This window comes from Bufo bufo, chromosome 2, assembly GCF_905171765.1.
Source record: "Bufo bufo chromosome 2, aBufBuf1.1, whole genome shotgun sequence".
Lineage (NCBI taxonomy): Eukaryota > Metazoa > Chordata > Amphibia > Anura > Bufonidae > Bufo > Bufo bufo.
Window position 1 is genome coordinate 768,303,712 of NC_053390.1, and position 13,875 is coordinate 768,317,586.

Genomic DNA, 13,875 nt, shown 5'->3' on the forward strand with positions numbered 1-13,875 from the left:
GAGAATAGCAATCTAATGATTGCATGTTATAGTTCCCTATGGGAACTATAATAGTGTTAAAAAAAAAAAAGTTAAAAAATAATAATAAAAATAAAGGAAAAATAAAAGAACTAAAAAATTTTTTGACGTGCGAAAACACCCAAAGTAGAAAAATATAAAAGTATATTCCCCATACAGCAAACAGCAAAACACAAAAAAGCATCCAAATGGCCGATTTGCCGTTTTTGGTCACTTTATTTTCTACAAAAAAAATAAATAAAAAGTGATCAAAAAGTCATACACACCCCAGAATGGTATCAATGAAAAGTTCAGATTGCCCCGCAAAAAAATGAGCCCCCATACAGCTCCGTACAGATAATTACAAAAAAGTTATAGGGGTCAAAATATGGCAGCAAAAAAATAAAACTGATTTTTTTCCCCACTTTTTAATTTTTTTATTAAAACGCTAGAAAAACTATACAAATAAGGTATCACCGGATTCGTACTGACCTGTAAAATAAGAGTAACTGGTTAGTTTTATCGTACATCGAATGTGGTAAAAAAAAACTTTATTTCCCGCTTACCACTACATCATATGCAATATTAAAAATGGCGGCGTTAAAAAGTACAACTTGTCCCACAAAAAAAACAAGCCCTCATATGGCTACGTGAACAGACAAATAAAAAAGTTATCGCTCAAAACGAAAACGCAAAAAAAAAAAAAAAACTGAGGGACAACCTCCACAGGAGCTGTACTAGCAGCCATATTGGTTACAACTCTTATTGAGGTGTTAAAGACTTGACTGAAAACTGGCCAACAAACGCTCTGACGTACATCAGGAAGGCTAGCTTCAGCTTCCCCGAACTTTCTCAGGCGCACAGAACGCTTTCAATGACTTGAGGGCATGCAGACCTCATCCAAGATGGCGGCGGCGGCGTCGTCCAGGTCCCGCCCCTCGTTTAAGCGCAGTCATCACTCTGGCTGGCGCCTGCTGATGACGTGCAGTGTTTGGTGAGACACACTCAGTTCGGGGCTATTGGCCGCCGCGGCAGGGGATGGCGGACGCGGCGGCTGTCAGCGGAGAAGACAAGGAGGAGGATGGAGGGCGAAAGACGGCGAGCAGCACCGCGGGCCCGGCGGAGACCCTGGGCTTCTATGAGCCGAGCGGCGGCAGCAGCAGCAGCAGGCGGCCGGAGGGGAAGAAGCGCAACCTGTCAGGTGATTGACAGCTCGGGGGGGGTTAACCCTGTACCGGCCGGGACTGTGTAAAGTGACAGCTGCTCCTGTCATCCCGGGGAGTGGCTGCCTGCACCTGACAGCCGTGTCCTGAGCTACCACCATAGGAGGCCCCTCAGTGACCAGCCAGCAGGGGAGTGGATTTATCTGGTTACCCATCAATAACCCCAAAAAGTTTACCCCCCTCCCTCCCCCACTGCCTGGCTGCTGGCCCCTGAGCACTGGTAATTGTCCTGCATAGAGGTGTGTGAGATAAGCAGCTGCCAGATACTTCCTGTGACGCTGATCACCTGGGCAAACAAGAGACCCCGAGAGACTGACGCACTGACCCCCATATGTGTGACGGGCGGCCATATGTGTACAGCGCCCCCTGTGCTTTAGGTGATGTGTATAGCGGTGCTGCGGTGTACTAGATAATGCAGAGCTGAGTGTGTCTGGGGTAAACGACCGCATCTCACAAAATACAGATGTAGCTGAGCTAAGCTGGCCATATGTCTTCTGTCAGTGTTATTCGGTGACGGCCAGCCTCACCCCCCTTCCCTGTCCTACACACTCATGTGTCAGTGTGGAGAGGAGACCCCCCAGCATGCCTCCCTTCAGAACAAGCGGATCAGGCATGCCGGAATTCAACCGCCTGATCCATCTTTCCCCGGCTTCAGAGGAGAGTTCGGATACTAAAGCGAGGGGTCCGGCGCTCCAGCTGTTGTGAAACTACAACTCCCAGCATGCATACTTGCTCTGCTCTTCTCAGAACTCTCATAGAACTGAGCAGAGCATGCTGGGAGTTGTAGTAGGTAGTTGGCTCGCCTTCATCTGATGTGTACGGCTGCTCTAAGACGTTTCACCCTTTTGGCATGGTGTCCTTTTTGGTTCTGATCTCGTAAGTTAAAGGGGGTATTCCGGTGATAACTGGGGGTCTGACCGCTCACAAGAACAGGGGCCCTGACCTGAATCTAATAATTGTCCCCAGGATGACTTGATATAACCGGAGTACCCCGTTACCATGTCGTATACACCAGTAACATTCTGCCGGCTGCTGTTCGGACTGACAGACGCTTCTGTATTTGCCTAGTTACATCCAAACCCTACGTCAGCAGCCGGGCAGTGAGCCAGCAGGGGTCTGCAGTCAGGAGGATATGGAGATGCTGCTTTGGGTGTGAATGGAGGAAAATCAGAAAAGCAGTTGATATCCCTAGTTGTATGAAATCATGTAGAGTGGTGCCCTGTGGGTGAAGCCATGGCTGGGGGTACACGAGCCGAGGCTGGTAGACGGTAGCAGCTGTTTTAATGCTCTTGTTGTGGGTAGCAACTACAAACAGTCCCTGGCACCTGTACAGTCGCCCCCGCAGCACTGGCACGCCACGGGGTCGGGTGGAGTGGCATATAAAGTGCCTGGCTGCTGGCATCTGCTATCACTGTGAACGTACATGGCCGTAAATCTCATTTATTGCGTTTTAGACAAATTAAAATGGATTTTTTTCGAAAGAAAAAGCAGCAGTAGATACAAGCGTCATGAAGCCTCTGCAGCGTGAATGACATCCGTCCGCTGATTGAAGGGGCCCTGTCCCTAGAGTAGGACTGAGCTGCAGTACCAGGCACAGCCACGAACAGGAGTTTGGCGCTGTGCCTGGGAAGTGGATGCACTGCTGGATTGCTTTGCCCCCCCCCCCCTACTGGTCAGCCGGGGTACCGGCACTCAGACCCCCGGCGATCTGATATTCTGATGTATGGATAATGGTGTAGTCCCAGAAAACCCCTTATTTCTGCTGTAATTACACTGCGTGCGGCTGCGGCGGGGAGAAGGCAGTGCGCCTCAAATAGCTGATCCACGAGGGGGGTCGGGAGTCACGTCCCCGTCAGTGTCATATTGGTGACCGATCCTGAGGACATCAGTATGGGGAACTGGACAACCCATTTAAAGGTTAATAAAGTTTATTTAATAAAATAATATATATATATAATTATAATTTTTTCCATAAGATGTTACTTAAACTGCCCAGTTAACAACATAAAAAACCCTCCCAAAAAAAGTGTGGTCATTTATTTTCTAGCCCCCGTCCCCCCTCAAATAAAAAAATAAATGTTATGGTACCACTTAAAATGACATCCTGTCCTGCAAAAAAACAGGCCCTCATACGGCTGCATCATATAAAAAAAAAAAAGAAGGTTATGGCTCTAAGAATGCAACAATATTTTTAATGACCTGGTATTGTGTAAAAGTAGTAAAAAAAACTAGAATAAAATACACGAGCTAGTTATGCTGCACGGTCACCAGTCTAAACTTAAAATGGCAGAATTGCTTTTTTTTCCCATTAGTAAATAAGTTACATGTACCCAAAATTGTATTAGGCATTGTTACAATGGACCCCCCCCCCCCCCCCAGAAAACTGATGGCTTACGGATGTCATCTGTTTTTTTTTTTTTTTTTTTTGCGGACCGCAAAACACATACGGTCGTGTGCATGTAGCCTTAAGAGTAACAGTAGTTTCCATTTCATCACCATGACGGCCACACAGGAGATGGACCCATGACCTCTGTAGGGGCAGGAACAGAGAAGAGGTTAAATTGCCCCCTCCCACCCCTCCCACCACCACTCCTCAGCGTTCCTGTCTCTACTGAGGCCCGGTGCGGAGAAGAGTCTCCCTGAGATGAAGAGGAAATTATCCTTTTTTTTTTTTTTTTTTTTTTTTCTCCGAGGTCGGTCTCCTGGTGTTACCTTAGCTCCAGACGGGAGCTCCCCAGTCCTCCAGCGGCCGCGTACTTATGCTGGGCTGGAGATATAGGGAGGACTCGCTCCGGTTTATCTGGAGCCTGCTCCCGGGCTGCATAATTCCGCCTCTTCCCTGGTGGGGCGGGCAGTGTAGCGGCCGGCCGACGTCGAGGACAATTGACGTCACTTCCGGGTTCCGGTCATCTGACCCAACCCGGAAGCTTTCTGGAACTGAAAGCAGAGGAATAGAAAGCGGGCAAGCCATGGCAGACGCTGATCTGAGGTCTGAGTAAGTACCACTGGCACCCCCAGCATGTCGGGTCCTGAGCTACAGGGTTCTATGGAACTCGATGCCCCGATTCTGCCTTCCGTAAGTTTCCCCTGGTGGGACCCCCATTTTTGTTAACCTACTACATTCCTGATGTCTTTCCCTGACGGCTCTCCTCCTTTTTTCCATATCCCCAGGTAAAAGAGGCACAGAAAAAGATTAAAAAGCCTCCACGTTGCTTAACTTGTTCAAAGAAATTACCTGAGGGATATGCTAAAAAATGATGCAAAGACTGCATTTCGGAAGTAATCCGCCAGGAACAGCCTTCACTTACGGAAAGCATCCGTTCGGTGGTACAGGAGGAGCTGAGAGCCGCCAGGTCCGGGGTATCTGACCTTCCCCAACCTCAACCCCCTAAACGCCCTAGAGTAAAAGCTCCTTCTTATTCCGATTCGGATTACATGGAGGACGGGTCTTCCTCCTCCAAAACATGTGACGGGGTTGTTTCCCTTTCCGAAGGAGAAATTTCGGAGGGCGATAGGACATTTTATTTCTCTGCGGATGAGATGAATGACCTGCTAAAAGCGGTCCGTGCCACCATGTGGATTGAGGAGGCCCCCAGGTCTCATTCAATCCAGGATGAAATGTTCAGGGGGGGCTGCGAGTAAAAAGGGCAAGAGTATTCCCCGTAAGTGAGAACATCAGAGACATGGTATAGGAGGAATGGTCCGAACCAAAGAAAAAACTAAGAATATCTAAAGAATTAAAAAATCGCCTAGTATTTGACCCATCTGAGTCAAAATTATTTGACGAAATTCCAAAGGTCGACGTTTAGGTGGCCAAAGTAAATAAAAAGACCGACTTGCCATGTACTTATGGCTGAACGAACTGGAGAACCATTTAAAGCGAACCTGTCACCATGATTTTGCGCATAGAGCTGGGGACATGGGCTGCTAGATGGCCACTAGCTCATCTGCAGTACCCAGTCCCCACAGCTCTCTGCGCTTTTATTGTGTTAAAAAAACGTTTTGAGTGATATGCAAATTAGCTGATATGAGTCCTGCGTCCGGAGATGAGTCAAGCGTCAAGGAGCCCAGCACCGCCCCGCGTCCTCCGAATCTCCTCCTTGCCGGCTGACGTCACAGAGCTGGAGCGCCGAAATCTCGCGATGCGCGAGCTAGAGCATGCGCAGTGTCGGCATCATGTTCATTCCCTGTGCTGGCATCAGCACAGGGAACGAACTACGCATGCGCTAGCTCGCGCATCGCAAGATTTCTGCGCTCCAGCTCTGTGACGTCAGCCGGCAAGGAGGAGATTCGGAGGACGCGGGGCAGTGCTGGGCTCCTTGACGCTTGACTCATCTCCGGCTACAGGACTCATATCAGCTAATTTGCATATCACTCAAAACGTTTTTTTAACACAATAAAAGCGCAGAGAGCTGTGGGACCTGGGTACTGCAGATGAGCTAGTGGCCATCTAGCAGCCCATGTCCCCAGCTCTATGCGCAAAATCATGGTGACAGGTTCGCTTTAAAGACCAAAACCTCCCCGGAGGAAATACTTCAGTCCCTACCGTTGTTAAAATCTGCTTCAGGTTTCTTGGCTGACGCTTTGGCTGAATCTACTCGATTCCGCGCCAGGGATGCAAGCTTATCTAATGCTGCTCGTAGAGCCCTGTGGATGAAGTCCTGGCCAGGAGATAAAACCTCCAAAATGAAGCTCTGCTCGATCCCCTTTTTGGGGTAATACGTTTTCGGGCCTGTCTTAGATAAAATCTTAGAGAAGGCTGCGGATAAGAAGGGCTTCCCAGAAGATAGACCCTATAGAAAGAACCAGTCCTTTCGTCCCTACACTAGCCAAAACAAACCCTATAGAGGCAAGGGCTTACCCTAAAGGGGGTAAAGGAAGGGGTTTCCTTCTTAAACCCCAGTCGAAGTCCGATGACAAGCAATGATGCCATAGTCTGGGGGAGGCTGAGAGACTTCTTCGGTCCCTGGGAGAGAACGACAAAAAATCCCTGGGCTCTGGAAATCATCCAGTCAGGATACAAAATAGAATTCACCTCTATCCCCCCCCGACAAAATTCGTCATCACCAATGTAGGCTCCAGGTATTCCAAACAAAACATTATTTTAGGCATCCGGGAACTAGTAGAAAAGGGAGTAGTAGTTCCAGTCCCAGTTTCCCAAATAAATCAGGGTTTCATGTGCTCGATCGATTTAAGGGACTCATAATATCACATCCCAATCTATTCCAACCATCAAAGATTCCTGCGATTCGCAGTTCACCACTTACACAACCGGATCCTTAATTTCCAGTTCACATCCCTCCCGTTCGTGATCTCTTCTGCTCCGAGACTCTTCACAAAACTGGTAATAGAGATGGTAGCCCCTATGAGACAGGAAGGACTCAACATAGTACCCTACCTGGCCGATTTCCTAATCATAGGCGACTCGATGAGACTCCTTCTACCACACTTAGAAATATTCTATCCCGTCTGTCGGAGCTGGGCTGGATAGTGAACAGGTCAAAATCTGTTCTACATCCCTCTGAGCGTGAACTTCCTAGGTGTAACCCTGGACTCACAAAAGCAAAAGACCTTTCTCCCTCAGGTCAAAATCCAGTCCCTCAAACAGAAAGTCAGAAGGTTCCAATCAAAAAGAGAATGTTCTATAAGAGAGGCGATGAGCCTCTTTAAGAGCCTTGGGTCTCCTAACTTCCTGTATCCCCTCAGTAGAATGGGCTCAGGCCCACTATCGTATCATGCAAAACTGGCTTCTAAATCAGTGGAACAGAAAACTAGGATCTTTAGACATCAGATTGCGGATCCCAAGCTCTGTGAAGATATCCCTATCCTTGTGGATAGTGGAAATAAACTTGTCCAGGGGAGTCCCATGGAACAAATCCCCATCAATTACGGTTCTCACGGATGCCAGCAAGTCAGGCTGGGGGGCAAAGGTCAAAGACAGATACTATCAGGGCTCCTGGGGGAAGGAAACGTCCAATCAATCATCAAATTTCAGAGAACTGTACGCTGTCTGGAAGACCCTGAACGCAGCCAGGTTGTTTCTAAAGAACCGCTAAGTAAAGATCCTATCGGACAACATGACGACTGTTTCATACCTCAGGCACCAGGGAGGTACAAGTTCAAAAAGACTCCAGAGCATTGCGGAAGAAATATTCTCCTAGGCAGAGAAAGAAGTGAAATCTATCTCAGCAGTTCACTTGAAGGGCTCTCTGAATCAGGAAGCAGACTTTCTCAGCAGACAGAAAATAGACTAGTATGAGTGGTCATTGAAACAGGTGTTCGAGATAATAACCAGAAGAAGGGGCCTACCCATGATAGACCTGTTCGCCTCAAGAAAAAATGCAAAAATAAGAACATTCTGTTTGCTAAACCCGAGAGACCACCCCTGGAGAATCGATGCTCTCTCATTAATATGGAATTGGGGTTTGGCATACGCCTCTCCCCCTGATTCCAAGAGTAATTCAGAAAATCATGGAAGGGAGGACGACCGTTATACTGATTACGCCCTTTTGGCCAAAGAGGAGCTGGTTCCCCCTTCAGAAACTAGCAATAGAGGAGCCCTGGAAGTTACTGCCCATACAGGACATTCTTCATCAAGGTCCTATTCTTCATCCTCATCCACAGTTCCTCAAGCTCACAGCCTGGATCCTGAGGTCGCCATACTAAAACACCAAGGTCTCTCTGACAAAGTCATTTCCACAATGAAATGCTGTCGGAAGAAAGTGACATCCGCAATATACCTAAAGATATGGAAGAAGTTCTGCTCATGGTCTGGGGAGACAGAACCAAACCTTAGAGAACCTAACATCCAGAAGATCCTTGACTTCTGCTTACAGAACGGTTTGGAGCTGGGACTTACACCCTCTACATTGAAAGTGCAAATCTCCGCACTTAGTACTTTCTTTGACACCAGTCTCACTGATCATAGGTGGGTTAAGCAGTTTATTAGAGCAGCAGCCAGGTTAAGGCCCTCCCTAAGATCTCGTACTCCTACCTGGGACCTAAACTTAGTCCTAAACAGACTTATGCATCCTCCTTTTGAACCTCTGGAAGACTGCACAACAAAATTACTCTCCTTCAAAACCACCTTTCTCATCGTCATCACCTCGGCCAGGAGACTGGGAGAGATGCAAGCACTCTCCATAAGGGAACCATATCTGACTATCTCCGACGATCAGATCGTTTTGAAACTGGATCCGGGGTTCTTGCCCAAGGTAGTTTCCAACTATCACAGAAGGCAGGAAATTATCCTCCCCTTTTGCGACAAACCAAAAAATCTGAAGGAAACCGACTTCTATACTCTAGACGTCAGACGTACCGTAAGTCACAAAAGACTTTAGGAAATCTGACAGTCTTCTCATCCAGTTTGCAGGAAAAAATAAGGGCTTAAAAGTCTCTAAGTCCTCTATTGCCCGATGGATTAAAGATACCATCTCTCTCTGCTACAAACTTCAGAACCTGGATCCACCTGCAAACATTCGAGCTCACTCCACTAGAGCAGTTTCCACCACTTTTGCAGAAAAAGCAGGGTCTTCCCTAGATGACATATGCAGGGCAGCCACCTGGTCAAGTCAACATTACCGCTTAGATTTATCGAGGTCCTCCGACCTTTCATATGGACGCAAAGTCCTTCAGGCGGTTGCCCCCCCCCCCAAATGTATAATTTTATAATTCTCCTGTGTGGCCGTCATGGTGATGAAATGGAAATCCGGAATTACCGGTAATTCTGTTTCCATGAAATCACCATGACGGCCCATAATTCCCTTCCCCTTTTCTTTTTGTTATTGGTATGAAGTAATACCTTGTTGTTTCCCTTTATGAGGTATGATGTAATACCTTGAACTATTGTGTTATGAGTCTGGCACTTAGTAATCTTTGAAACACTGAGCTTCCGGGTTGGGTCACATGACCGGAACCCTGAAGTGACGTCAATTGTCCTCGTCGTCCGCCGGCCGCTACACTGCCCGCCCCACCAGGGGAGAGGAGGAACTATGCCGGCCTGGGAGCAGGCTCCAGATAAACCGGAACGAGTCGTCCCGATATCCCTAGCCCAGCATAAGCATGCGGCCGCCAGCGGACTGGGGAGCTCCCGTCTGGAGCTAAGGTAACACCAGGAGACCGACCTCGGAACCTCCTGGAGAAGAGACAAAATAAAAAAAAAAAAAGATAATTTCCTCTTCATCTCCCTGGCGCGCAGGGAGACTCTTCTCTGCCCCTGGCCTCAGTAGGGACAGGAACACTGAGAAGTGGTGGTGGGAGGGGGCAATTTATCCTTTCTCTGTTCCTGCCCCTACAGAGGTCATGGGTCAATCTCCTGTGCGTCCGTCATGGTGATTTCATGGAAACGGAATTACCGGTAAGTCTAATTCCGGATTTTATTTTTTTTTTTTTTTTTTTCATAAATGAATATTTCTAACGAAACTTTGTAATATATCTTATCAGAAAAGGATGCTTCCTTCTCTTATCAGACTCCTCTCCTGCTCCCCCTCCTCTTCTCTATTAACGCTTCTTTCACTGATCCAACTTTAGGGGATGCTTGCTCATAAAGAATCCGATTACATAGAAGTCCCTGGAGAGGAGGGGAGAGGGGCTGCTGCAGCCAGGCAGAGAGACTGACACAGAGACTGCTGCTGGTTTATAAATGATTTAGAGCTCATTCAGACATCCGTAGTATTTTGCAGCCCCCAAATTGCAGATCTGCAAAACACGGATTCCAGCTGCTTTTCGCATTTTACGGACCGCACAGGGCCAGCCCTATGAATAGAGCAAGTCCTAGTCATTTCTATCTTTCATGCGGGGCCGTGGAACGGAAACTACGGATACGGACAGCACATCTTTTGCGGCCCCGTTGAAATGAATGGGTCCACACCTGTTCCACAAAATTGCGGAACGGATGCAGACCCATTGTCTTATTTAAGTGCTAGATTCACATCTACCCTGCTCAGTTCTGCTGTGCAATGCCCTCCGATACTGCTGCTGCCTCTGAGCTTGTGTTGCATAGTTAAGAAGCAGATTGTCCTGTGTATGGACAGACATAATTCCAGGAGTCTCCACCAAGCTGCTCAGAAGCTAATTAGAATTACACAAAAAGCTGCAAGAAATGCTGAATAATGGCAGATACAAGTCCTAGAATGGCCGAAACAGTCTTATTCCTCGTGTGCATGCAGCTTATTCTGAAAAATGTGCTGGCGGCCTTGGTTTGCACTTGGTTGTCAGAATTTATAGGCCCTGGAGGCAGCTGCGGAGTTCTTGCAAGAAAAAGCTTTATTGCAATTAACGATAGTGACCACAGAAGGAGATTTAGTCAGGAACGTATTTTATAGGGGATCTGTCGTCATAAAATCAGCTATTGTCAGAGCATGGGGGTATGTACGCACGGGATTGATCTGTCGGTGCCAAGATATGTAATTAACTTAAAGGGATTGTCTTATCAGACCTAATGCAGCCTCTGGTATGATCGCCCTAGCCCATGCTGCGGGGGGTAATTACACCTTGCATAGGAAGGAGCTGTCCCATTGAAGTGAATAGGACGGCTTCTTGTAGTTACACCTGCTCACCGCTGCTGCAACGGCAAGCAGGTAAACAATGAAGAGGAGGCAGCGCTGATCAGCGGGGGTGCCGGGTGTCAGACACCCGCCAACCTGATATTGATGATCTATCCTGAGGTCAGTTTGATAAGAATTTATCTTAATTGATTGATTGTTTATGAGCTGGCAGGAAAGTGGAGATAAGCGATACAGATAAAGCTCTCTGAGGATTTAGTGAGGAGAAGCAACGGTCTGCAGGGAAAACTGTAGAAGACAAAGACTTGAAAATATTTAAAGGAGTATTCTCATCTCAGACATTGGGGGCATATCCTACCAATGTCTGATAGGTGCGGGTCCTTCCTCTGGGACGCGCACCTATGCTTAGAACAGAGGCGGCAAAGACCCTGAGGGCACCTCATAGGCGGCCGCCCTCCGTTCCTTCCCATAGGACCGCCAGTACTCTGTTATTTCTGTCAGCCCAATAAAAGTGAATGGAGCTGCGCTTGCACGGTGCACTTCCCATTCATTTCAATGGGACTTCCGAAAATAGCCGAGTGTGCCGCTATTGCAGTCCCCTAGAAATGAATGGAGGGCAGAAGCGGATGTGCGTTGTGTCCTCCAAGACTTTGCCGGCTTCATTTTAAGTGTAGGTGCGGGTCCCAGAGGTGGGACCTGCTCTTATCAGATATTAGGGGCATATCCTAGTGTTAGGAGATAGGACAACCCCTTTAATAAAGGCCAATGGGAAAAATAGATTTTTAACCCAAGATAAGTGGAATGTAATAATGCAGAAATTGCATGCCAAAGATCCATAGTAGAACGTGTTATAGAACGTGGTTCCTGAGCCGCAGGGTGAGCGATGTCCCTGCTGCTGGCCTCCTATTGATATGGGATCAGTATAAGGTCTTCTGCTTACGACCGTATCCGTTTTGCCATGTGCAGGCGGACATTTTTCCTGTAGAAAAGTCCCATTCTTGTCCATAAAACAGATAAGAATACGACATGTTCTGTCTTTTGTGCGGGGCCCACCGAACGTGCATACGGGTGCGGACAGCACACTGGTGACATCCTAAGGCCTCATGCACACAACCTTATTTTGTATCCGGGTCATCCGTGTGCTGTCCAGATCCGTGTGTCCGTTCCACAAATTATAGGACATGTCTTGTTCTTGTCTGTATTGCAGACAAGAATAGCAGTTTCTAGTAATGGAGTGAGAAAAATGCGGATTGCACACGGAAGGTGTCCGTAGTTTGCGGACACAGTCATGTGCATGAGGCCTAAGTGTAGCCCCAGTGATGGCGCTTATCCTAATAGGGCAGATCTGCAGTTTGCGCTATGGAGAGGTGACATTATTCCCCAGCCTATAGCACGTTGTCACCATCATCTGCAGAAGTTAGTTGAGATGATGACTCCTGTTAGGTCACAGCCTTGACTTTGACGTTTATAACAAACCGTACCGTACGCCTTGATTCACGTCCCACTGGACGCCAGCCGGCTCATATTATTACATGGTGCCGCTTGTGAGCCGTTTAATGAACAGTGTTTGTAATGAGATGGAAGGGGGTGACTGAGTTCTTAGCCAAGAACGTGATCATAAAGCATTAGAACTTGTAGTCATTTTCTTTGGAATCAGATTTTTATTCAACAGTTATTAAAGTTAGGGTACTTTCACACTAGCGTCTTTCTTTTCCGTCACTGAGTTCCGTCACAGGGGCTCAATACCGGAAAAAAATGATCAGTTTTGCATCAGGATGTCTTCAGTTCAGTCCCTCTTACGTTTTTTGGCCGGAGAAAATACCCCAGCATGCCAAAAATCCTGAACACATGCCGGATCCAGCATTAATTTCCATTGAAGTGTATTAGTGTCGGATCCGGCATTAAAATTGCCGCATTGACGGATCCGTTCTTCCGGTCCGCGCATGCGCAGGCCTTTAACTCTGTAAAACAAAAAATAATAATAATACTGGCATCGTTTTTTCCAGATCACACCGGAGAGACGTATCCGGTATTTCAATGCATTTGTCAGACGGATCCGGATCCGTCTGATAAATACCAGGTGTTTGTGTCTGGATTGCCGGATTCGGCAGGCAGTTCCGGTGACGGAACTGCCTGCCGGAATCCTCTGCTGCAAGTGTGAAAGTACCCTTATATAAACATAAGGGACACAGATATCTCGGATAATACTCCAACAAGTTTTCACACCATTATACATAGTTGTCAGTTGTGTACCACACACCCCACTAATCCACCCCCTAGCGAAGACACAGTTACTCGTAACCCCAGCAAGGGTATCGAACTTCTTAACGTCTAAGAGTGTGGTCTGGACCCGCCTGTCTCCAAATTCAAGCATAGCTCCTATTTCCCCCTCTACGTCATTCTCACCAAATCTCTTGTGCCCTACATCGGATCTGAACATAAAGATTTGCTTGAGTCTCTCCCCCAGGGGATTAGAGGCAGGCCTGGAGGAAGACGCGCCAATCCTGGAAGAAACCCACTTGTCCTATATTTTTGGAAACTTGGCGATACACTGCCTTTTGACATGGACCCCTTTTTCTAGTCGCATTCTATTCAGAAACTCAGCTAAAGTAGTGGGTTGTGAGCGAAGCCTGTGCTTAGCAATTAGTTTCCGGACCTGAAAAAATAGGCGCTGTACACTTAAGCACGTACAATGGTCTGCAATGTCCAATATACCCAATAAACATGCCCTAGGACCAAGCGTCCTTGATACTTTGTAGCACACCCTTCCAGAAATTCGAAAGCTCCGAGCACTCCCAGAACATGTGCAATAGAGACGCTGGACCCACCCCACATCTCGGGCAGGAGGCGTCAGCTCTAACCCTGATTTTAAACAGAAAGGATGGGGTCCGGTATACGCGGTGAACGAGTAATAGTTGAAACATACGTTGGCCTTCACTGACCGATAGCTGAGGCGTCAGTGCCAAAACTGCACTCCATTGATGCACAGTTATAGGACCAACATCCTTCTCCCATTTTTGTCTAACCGGCAGAGATTCGTCTCCCACAGACTTCACAAAAAGATTTCTATACAGTTGCAAGAAAAAGTATGTGAACCCTTTGGAATGATATGATATGAGACTTTTGTAAGTCTTTAGCTGACACTCTAGGAT

At 47.4% G+C, this 13,875-nt stretch overlaps 1 protein-coding gene across 1 annotated transcript in view; it reads left to right on the top strand.

The window, feature by feature from the left end:
• Window positions 1–1,035: 1,035 nt before the first annotated feature.
• TAPT1 (transmembrane anterior posterior transformation 1) overlaps window positions 1,036–13,875 on the top strand; it is a 62,660-nt gene continuing 49,820 nt past the window's right edge. Inside the window, exon 1 of the mRNA XM_040419067.1 lies at window positions 1,036–1,198. Within this exon, the coding sequence (XP_040275001.1) occupies window positions 1,036–1,198 (163 nt within the window). The remainder of the gene's footprint in view (window positions 1,199–13,875) is intronic.